This window comes from Elgaria multicarinata, chromosome 1 (assembly GCF_023053635.1).
Source record: "Elgaria multicarinata webbii isolate HBS135686 ecotype San Diego chromosome 1, rElgMul1.1.pri, whole genome shotgun sequence".
In the NCBI taxonomy this organism is placed as follows: Eukaryota; Metazoa; Chordata; class Lepidosauria; order Squamata; family Anguidae; genus Elgaria; species Elgaria multicarinata.
This window is the reverse complement of record NC_086171.1, coordinates 63,774,615-63,784,822: the sequence shown is the minus strand read 5'-3', so window position 1 is coordinate 63,784,822 and position 10,208 is coordinate 63,774,615. Positions and strand designations below refer to the sequence as shown.

The 10,208-nt window shown below is 38.9% G+C and overlaps 1 protein-coding gene across 1 annotated transcript in view; it reads right to left on the bottom strand.

Moving 5' to 3' along the window:
* Positions 1–928: 928 nt before the first annotated feature.
* Positions 929–10,208, bottom strand: part of EGFR (epidermal growth factor receptor) — a 181,316-nt gene continuing 172,036 nt past the window's right edge. Inside the window, exons 23-28 of the mRNA XM_063129290.1 lie at positions 8,196–8,342; positions 5,118–5,215; positions 3,884–4,051; positions 3,538–3,588; positions 3,251–3,356; positions 929–1,815 (exon numbers count right to left, since the gene is read on the bottom strand). Coding sequence (XP_062985360.1) covers positions 1,439–1,815; positions 3,251–3,356; positions 3,538–3,588; positions 3,884–4,051; positions 5,118–5,215; positions 8,196–8,342 — 947 coding nt within the window. The 3' untranslated portion in view covers positions 929–1,438. The remainder of the gene's footprint in view (positions 1,816–3,250; positions 3,357–3,537; positions 3,589–3,883; positions 4,052–5,117; positions 5,216–8,195; positions 8,343–10,208) is intronic.

Genomic DNA, 10,208 nt, shown 5'->3' with positions numbered 1-10,208 from the left:
ACTGTAATGCTACTTCCATATATAATAACTGGATTGGCCTGAAATTCTTCCAGTATTGGTGTTATTGTGGATTAATTTCTGTGATCAAGTACAGCTGAATAATCCTTGTTTCTGTCCCTGCTTTTCCCATGGGAATCCTGTGTATTGGCTTGTTATTCATCATGTACCAACCAAGACAATTGTCATTGTAGGGCTGGATTTAAATGTATTTTTCCTTGTTTGTAACTGCTTTCAGAATTTTAATTTGAACCCCCATTACTCTCTCCAGTGAATTACAGATTAATGGGAAATTCTTCTGCACAAACTGCATTAAAATAAATGGGACCTAAGCAAGAGCATAAATTTCTATAGAATTTCACAGATTCTGCTGTGTGTGTTCAGTTGTGCCTGTATTCATAACCAAATTTCAACCTTTGCATTTCCTCACTATTTAAATTCACAACAATGTGTCCCAAATGCCATCAAGGCAGTGAGGTGGAAATGTTTTCTTTTGTTTGAATATTGTCATCTTTTCCATGTATGGCTTTTTAGTTAAACATTTAAAATGGATTTTTTTTAAGCAACTCTAGAGAAAACAGTGGAGCCAGGAAACAAAAAAACCAAAAATGCTATTCAGTTTTAGAGTGAGCATTTTAGAGACAGTCTAGTGAGTACTTTATAAGCATTTGTGAACAATGCCTTGTTTGCAGAGTTCCGGCTTCCTAACAGTAGTGGTCAGTTGGCAGTGAGTGCTTTAGGGAAGACCTTCTGCTAAATGGACCAGGGCTACTCAGATTCTCCTTAATCTATTCGGTTTTTCTAAGAAATATCTTAAGCAGAAACCTCCCATTTATTTCCAAGATGCCCTTTTCTCCTCATTTGTATAACAAAATATTAAATGACGCTGGTGTTTAAAGAGCTGGACCAATGCATAATGAACAGTTCTTCCCCCTTTAAATCTTAAGAGGTTGGTCAACTCTATTCAGGAGACACAGAAAAATGCCTTGGATCTCGATTCCTTCCCTCATCTTCGCATTAATCCACATGGCACCAATAGTTCAATATCTGGTCATCTTGACATCATAAAAGCTCTTAAAAATACCAAAACTGTTTTATGAAATACAGAGCATCAGAAGGATTTAAAGTGGATGCTAATCACAGTTGTTAACATTCATCCAGAGGATGCAATTCTATATAGCTTGTTAAGAAAAGAATGAATGCAACAATGACTTCTTGCTTGCTGGATGATTTCTCTTTGTTCCACACTGCATCTTCCGCACAGACAAAGGTAAGGGAAGTCTTAAGCAAGCTGGGTAAAACTTGGAGGAAAGAAGAGTGAATGCTGGTACATTGTGACTGCTCTTTTATCTCCCTATAGTTTGTTTCAACCTGAGCCAGCTCTATCACTTGAATTCCTGTCCTTGTTGTTGGTGCTACAAGAAGTCTCTCTTCTCAGTGGTCATGCTGAGGCTTCAATGTATTCACATTTTGGTGCCGCTAACCTTAGGTATTCGGGATTCTCAGCTGCAGGAAGTTTAGAGATGCCATTAGGTTTGGTCTCCCTGGGCAAGAAGTCTTGCTGGTAATCAGGGTTGTCCAGATTTATTTGGTGGTTGGCTGGCAGGTCCCAAAAGGGGGAACTGTCAAAAACGGTGTTAGCAAAAGGAGAGAGGCTTGTATTGAGATATTCTGGGTTATCCAGTGCTGTGTTATGGGAATTCTGATGGTTTGAATCAGCCACAGGCTTTGGATCAATGGGAGGGGAGAAATTGTTGTAGACTGGATTTTGCATGACGGAAGCAGATGCTTTTTTGGCTGCTAGCTGGTTCACATATTCTGAAATGGTTTCAAGAAAAGACAAGAAAAAAAGACTTTATGAAGTTGAGAATTAATTTCGACAGAACAGGCGTGGCTCCACAATCAGTGCTGGGTTGCTTTTGGAGAACAACCAGGGAAATAACACTTGCTTACTGCATTTGTTGCATTTCAAGGCTGTTCATTCAAGAGACACCACAAACCTGCAACTATTCCAATTTCCCCCGTCTTTAAAGATGTTTTCCTCCTTTTTTTTTGAATTTTTTTCACACTATTGCAAAGTATTTTATTATTTTATGTATTACCTAATACTATTAACTGTTGTAACACATTAAAATAAAGACAGTCCCTGTTTTATACACAGGGCTGACTTTTGAAAACTTCTAGGAACTTTCGGATACTGCAAACAAGTGGCTCCTGGTTACTCTCTGGGGTGATTCTTTAGGGAACATGAACCTTCCAAAAACTCCATTCTTCATCTAAAGCCCTCCTCCAGTTCCCCCTCACCCCACTATGGAAGGTGGAATCAGTGAAGTTCAACAGAGTTCTCAGAGTTCCACCTCAAAGCTCACTCTGCGTCGTTCTCGTTCCCAGTTGCAAGTTTCCTTACACAGTTTGAATGGGAAAAGTATGCAATTGGGGTGTGTTGTTGTTTTAAGTACACACCTAAATATGTACTTTCTCCTAATTGACTAAAGTTTGAAAATGCACATTTCTTCAGAATTCACATTTTAAAAGTGCACCCTTTTCTAAAGTATGCATTTTGAGAATGGGTTCTCAGGAATCTGCGAACTTTGCCCACAAAATGTGCTCGCATTTGGGGTGTGTGAATAGGGCAAGTTCTGGTCTTAAACAAATGGAAACGAAATTCTCATACATCCCTAGTCAGCTAAGAGGTGACCATATTCTGATGTGATATCTCTGAAATGGAATGCTGTTCATGAAGAAAGTTGTTTGACACCATCTTTTTGGAATAAGGCAAATGCCATTTTAAATTAAAAAACCCCAAGGCTTTTCAGCACATTTTAGAGCTTGTTTAATGTTGTTTATAGTGTTAGTGGATCTGGGTGGGTTTTGCTGAGGCTTCTGTGATTTCTTTTTGTTTTTATTTTAGTGTAAGTCGCCTTGAAAGATCTGTTAATGAAGGGTGACTTATAAATAGTCAAAATAAAGTAAAGATTTAAACCTCCCTTCCACATCCCAAAAGTAATTAACCCTAATACTGAACACTGAAATATACCATATTTAATTCATTAAGGAAGATACATTATTCTTACTTTGCTGCATTTTCATTGAGTTGCAGTACAAAGCAAGGAAAACATGGAACTATTTGGAGATTGTCAAGAAGAGACATGGAAAAAGTTGTGCAGATTTTGCCAAGCCTCTCCAGATATACAACAGCAAATCCTCTTGTCAGAGAATGAATACAAAGACTCAGTAGTCTCTGTGTACTCACCTGGAGCAGGCAGAAAGCCGTCATCCAAGCTGTCATCCAGGATAACTCCTGTTGGGTCTGAGCTGTATCTCTGGATAAAGCTGTCTTCTCTCACAGGATATCCCAGCTGGTTAAGACAAAGGACAGATTAAAATGAGAAATGTACATCACACTGTTTCTGATAGCAAGACATGGCCATTCTGGATTACTTGTGGAGCGGGTTTTCTTTTAAACTCTCATCAATGGTAAAGAGAAGCACAAAACATTTTAGCAGTTGCTGCCTGTGATTTTGAATTGTTCAGACTTACCCCATTTCTATCAATGCAGGTTTCAGCTGTAGAATTATTGCTGGTAGCACTCTAAAAACAGAAGAGGAAAAAGTTCATCATTTCAATTTTAATAAGGAAAGAATACTAGATTATTTGATGGCATTCCATGCTAAATGTTTTAGGGAAAACATGCTTGGCGGCAGCACCTTAAAGACTAACACTCATTGTGGCATAAAATCTGGCCCAGGAAAGACGACACCGCAATGCATTTGGAAGTCTTTATGGTGCTATCAGGCCCATTGCAATTTTTGCAGCAACAGCTATCTAGCATGGTTACCTCCCTGGAATGTGTCAAAATGGAATATTTTGGTAAACAATTCCATACCAATGAATTTAAGAGAGGTGTCCGTGAATTTGATGGGCTGCTGAAAAATCCCTGGTGTGGAATGAGGTATTCATCGGCATCCACAATGTCCTTCATATCCTCCTCTTCCATCAGGCTTCGGTAAAACTTCGAGTCCGTTGGGCTTGGTAAGTGCATTCTATCATCTCCCTGTCCGGAAGCAAAGCCACAATTAGAATTTGTGATTTCAAGATGCACCATTATAAACAAGTAGTCTTTCTTTGATAATCTCTTCCTATTGCCTGAGCTGTAAAATATCAATTCAGACTGAGATGAGGAATGGCTAAGCTGTGTATTCTTGGGAACAACTTGACTTTAAGCACATCAGAACATGAGAAGAGCCCTGCTGGATCTAAGATCAATCAAGTCCAGCATCCTGCTTCCCATAGTGGACAACTGGATGCCTCTAGGAAGCCCACAAACAGCAGCAGCGTTGCACCCCAGGCAGCTGCTATTCAGTATCCAGACAATGGTCCAGGCATCCATGGTCTGTGTGTGTGGAACCCACCTTGCGAAATAACCCTACTCTTACTGAAACTCTTTTTGCTTCCCTTCAAATTCCTCAGACATGTCACTTGAGCAGAAAACACCCAATTCAATTGGGTGATAACTTTACACAGAGAACATGTACAAGCATATAGAATCCAGAGAGAGAGAGAGACAGAGAGAGATAGCATGAAACAACTGAATAGTTTTATCTCAAACACGGTTTTAAAAATAAATTGTATTATCTTTGCATGTGCAACTGTAGCCAAACATTTTTGTACAAATTCATTATGAGATTGTAGGGCCATGGGGAGAGGGGAGATACTTTGTGGGCCAGATCTGACCTCTGACCTGACAGGTGACCATTCCTTTATTTGTAGCTAGACCAATATACAATATCATATAATATCTGTTCTTCAAAGTGTTCAAGACCTAATCAGTATTACAACGCACAGGTTTATAAATCCAGCGCTAAAACATCAAAATCATATTACTTGATTGTAGAATTATGTTTAATATAAAATTGTCTTTAATATAAATTTGAGCCATTTAACCTTTTTTGCTTTCCGTTTTATAGATGATAGTTATTTTATTGTTGTTTTCTATCGTTCTGGCCATTTTTCAGAGAAACCAGTACATAAATTCAGTCACAAACCAGTAATTTTAACATACATTTATTTCTATTGTTTTCCTAGAAAAAAATAACCATCACATTACTGATGATCAGTACCTGTATAACCAGGTAGCGTTGGGGGTCCCGAGCCATTTTTGAGAATTCTGCCATCAGTTCCCGAAATTTGGGGCGACTCTCTGCATCTATCATCCAGCCTGAAGGGGGCAACACAAAAAACAAAAATGAAGAGACAAAAAGGGCTTAAAGTGACACACCAAAAGCAAGAACACTTGTTAGTAAAAGGATAAATTACAAGGCCTTCACAGTTTGGTGCATAATACCGACCACTAAACAATCACTAGAAGTATCCACATAGAAATGATAAATTGTGTGAGCGCCTGGCTGCATGTGCCTGTTGGTCACATGGGAAGTGGACCGTTTAGAATATCCTTCCCCCAATTTTCCCAACAGGCAGGAAAGGCTGGACTGGCTTGAAGAGAGGGATTAGCTCTAGTGCTTTCCCTGCCCTCTCAGGAAGGAAAGAGATGGAGACCAGGGCAAATCAAGAGAGTAAAGAACAGCTCTTGGGAGTCTATGGAGAAAGCAGGGAAGATTTGCAATTTGAGAGTTAACTTGTCCTCTTCTGTTAAACATCAGAAAATTTTAAAATAAAGCCTAACCAGAAGTAAGGGGTGACATGGCTCCTTCCCTTAGGCAAGGAATTATTTCCAGTGCCTTTGATTTGTGCAGGGCTATCCCTGTTGGGATAGTCAGGGGAGAAAAACCGCTAAAAAGTCAGTTTTCCAATTTAAGCAGCTGTAGCATGTCTGTACCAGTTAGTAGAAATCATTCAGACATCCATACAATATATATAATTATACCATATATATCACTTTGTCCACCATCTTAGACCAGGGCAAGTGACATATTTGGCCTTTAGAACTGTAGCAGGTAAAAGCATGAAACTAAAACTGAAAATTCCAGAGTTAAGTATCTAGTTAGTTGAAGATGTAGAACCTGCAAAGATTCCTCCTTGCAAAATAAATTGGGCTTGATGGACTAATGGTCAGATTCAATAGGCATACCTATCTATATCTGTCTGTCTGTGTGTTTTACATTTACATATAGTATTACCAGCGTGGTATGGTAAGAGTTATGTGGAAATGGTTTCCATGTTGTCCAGGGAATATTTATTGTGAACTGCTGAGGGATTTTATTATATTCATCAGTATACAAGTGTCATTAAATAAATAAATATGAATCAGCCCTATATTAAGTCAAGGCATGAGACACTGTGGTAGTATTTGCAGTGGTGGTGGGAGATGCATTTACTTAGAGTAGAGTACAGGCTGTCTGTCTCAAATGGATAAAGTAATTTGAAATTATTAAATGTTAATAGGCTTATTAATGTCTCATTTTTAGGCTACAGCCCTGCAATTATTAAACTCAACAGGAACTCCCAATTCATGTCTAAGGCTTTAAGCTTTGAAATTTATAGGCTACAAAATTGACGGAAATTCAGAATGAAGTATTCTAATGCCATCTAGTGGACTATTTATGAAAATCTTTTCATAGTCTGGAAGAAATGTTACAAGTATTTGCAATCCCCTTAAAATGTATTATTTAGGGTATAAAAAGACACCAAATTTCAGTTGAGATTTGAAAAGAGGGGAGTAAAAAGGGTCCCCAAAAGCTTCAGAGAGTACTACCATTGGACAGCAGCCCATTCTCTTGCTTTCCTCCTTCTCCCCTTTTTCCCCCCTTCTTTTTTTCCGCCACTGCCATCAAGATTGCTCTGAGGGAATGAAATGGCTGCTGCCAGTGGGGCTATCATTCTTTCCTCAGAATGCCCCTCAAAATGATGTGGTGTCATGACACAGCATCATTCTGGGGCATTATGAGGGGGGAAATGGTGGATCCCTGTGGCTACTGTTTGTGGTGACTAGTCTTGAGAGTTTCAACACATTCTGGGAAGGATGAGCTGAAAGACTCAGAAGGATTACCTCACCCTTAACCCACTAATAAAAGAGGCTAGTTTGTCTTTATCACCAGTGTACCACTGTAAGAAATTTTCCATTTTGGAAGTGTAGTTATTATTTTGCAACATTATCAGTTATTGCAAATTGTCACTGAATGTGTTAGGTCTACAGGAGTACCTGATGAAGACTTTATAGAGTTGAAACAGAAATACACCGGGGTTCTGTGTTTGAAATAGACCAGCATAACTGATATAATTGTTTTGAAATCCTGATTGACTGTTTCTAATTGTAAACCAATTGGCACAATTGAACCTCTAATTATTATACATTTTGTAACTAACTGGCTTAGTTCTGTGTTGCAGATCTCTCACACCGGGAATGTCTGTACTGATATTGGGGATCTTTTCCTTTTTGTTTTGTATAATCAGATTTTGATCCTGCATATTTATTGTGTTTGATGTTGTTTTGAGTTGCTTTATATAAACTGCTGAGGGCTTTAATTTGAACAGTGGGACAGAAATGACTGTACCCAAACAATCCCCCCTGAAGCATCCTTCACATTTTCCAGGATTCTTTTGAACCAGAGTCAAATCCACCTCACATATATTACTCAGAAATCCACATCAGTATTCTCTCAGTTCAATGTGTGTGTTTTATCGCTTCCCACTTATATCCTAGTAGGCATTTTCATTCTTCCTAGAACACAACTGGTTTTATTATTATAATCTCATGTACTGAATATCTTTGCAAGAGGATAACTTTCTGAGCATCTCTCCCTCTGCTACCTTTTCCCAACCATTTTTGAGGAAACTAATCTTAAAAATGGATCTTGTGACTCTTCACAAGCTTCATGTCAGCCCACACTATTGCACCCCTAGTATATGCAGATGTTCCCAGGAATATAAACTGTAATCTTGCACAATTAGTCATAAGGCAGACACAGTGAAATGAACAGTGTATGCACAACTATACACTAAGTTATATGCAAACAAAAGATATGCAAACAACACATTTTGGAGAGCATTTTGGTGCAATTCACAAGCCTCTTATTCTGGAATGGTCTACCTTGCATCTCACTGATATATATGGCACTACCCAAGAGTATCTGCCTTGTGGATTGTAATTGTGGTCATATTTTCAGATGAACTGCAAGATTAAACACATATACATAATAACTCAAATGAACCATATTTACATGTACAAGAAACTGACTTACATTTAACCATGATCATGTAGACATCAATTGTACAAATGGGAGGTTGAGGCAATCGTTCCCCTTTCTCCAAGACAGAGGAAATGTCACTTGCTGGGATACCATCATATGGTTTTGATCCAAATGTCATTAATTCCCAAACTGTGACACCTGAAATGCCATAGTAGAAGAGGATGTTAAAAGACTCATCAATTAAACTAGAAGGCTGGATATTCCCAGGGCACAAAGGAACTTGCTTTGTTTAGTGGAGGGACAACTCTTCAGAGGTTGGAGACATTGTTAATCTTGGTTTCAGAGCAGTAAGGACTCTTTTGAAGGGTCGTTACTACTTGTTTGTACTCAGGTTAGAACAGAAGAATATGTTCCTTGTTAGGGATGTAGTTAATTAAATGAAGACAAGTTTTACAAAAGCCATGTTGGCTCTTAATTTCTTTCCAGCACTATTCAACCTCTTTAAAAGTATGCATTGTTACTGCTTGCTTTTAATATAAGCATTTTTGGAGGGCAAATTAAAAGACAGTAATATAGGACTTATTTTAACTAATGTCTTTGAAGATAAAATAATAAACTAAAACATTAGCTGAGTTATGGGAGATACAACCTAACCCTTTCCCTTGTTGTTGCTTATATGATAGATGCACGTATCATAAGTAGAGGTGTCAAAGAAATCAGAGCAATCCGGAGAAATCCATAAAAACCGGATTTCTGTTTATTTATTGCATTTTTATACCATCCAATAGCCGAAGCTCCCTGGGCGGTTCTATGAATCTGACCTGTGCAGCAGACCAGCTTTACCTGAGTCACACAGATTCTGCAGACTTGCTTTTTAACTTTCTGGAATTTTACACAAATTTAGTTGTAGAAAAATACATAAAATAAATAAAAAAACACTGGATGAAAACATATATTTCCCCCATAGGCTAAAGCATGAAAATGCCCATTTGGGGGGATTTGTGCATGGGGGTGGGGGTGGATTTGCACTTTTTTTTTACAAGAGTGAACTTGAGCAAATGTGAATTCGCACAAATTCGGGAAATTGAAAAAAAAAATCTGATTCCGTCAGATGAGAAAACTGGTTTTGTCAGCCTACAAAACCTTGTTCCATAAGCATAGACAGCTTTGGAGGAAATATCCACAGGTAGAACTTAATAACTGACTAGACGTTGATTGTTGGATCAAGCAATATAGCTACAAGCTTGCAAGCTTGTAGACCTTTCGGTTGGGAGACATTTATTTACTGATTAAGGCCCTGCTAGACTTTAACAGAGGAGTAACAGAGGAGTAACTCCACATTTTCTGAATGTAGTAGAAGACAGAAATGCAATGAGAAGCTGTTGGGGGTCAGGATAGCTCTTGTGAGGAATATGGTTGTGACAGTGAAGACATTTATTTATTTATTTATTTATTTATTTCTATACCACTCCCTATCCGAAGATTTTGGAGTGGTGAACAAATGAGGTAAAAGAATATAAACAGAATAATATAAACACATTAAAATACACTTTTAAAAGAAACAAAGTGCAAATAAAACTGCAGCTGGTGATTAAGGGAAGGCATATGTTCTCCACAGTTATTTTTGCTCTATCTGAGCTATGCACAAGGAGGTTGTTAAAAAAAAGCATATGGACAGATTGTTAAATTTCCTTCCTTCTATTTCCTTAAATCAGGGTGCAGAACTACTTTGGGGTGGGGCAGAGGCAGATGACCCCCATTCCCCCCATAGCCCTCCACAGGCTGTATGATGTCAGGTGTTCGGACTTGCCTGCATGTGGGAAAAGCAGCTGCTTTCCCTGGGACGGCCAAGTCCAAATGACGCTCCAGCAGGGGAATCCCCACTGATACCTCTGATCTCAGCTCGGACATATCAGCAGTAGGATGCCCTCAGAGGGGATTCCTCCAGGGACTGGGGCTTGGAACCTAAACCCCACACTCTCAAGGAGCCTCAAGAGGCTGCGCAGACCAGATTGGGCTGTCACGCAGGCGCGAGGTTCCGACCCCTGCTTTAAACATTCTAGC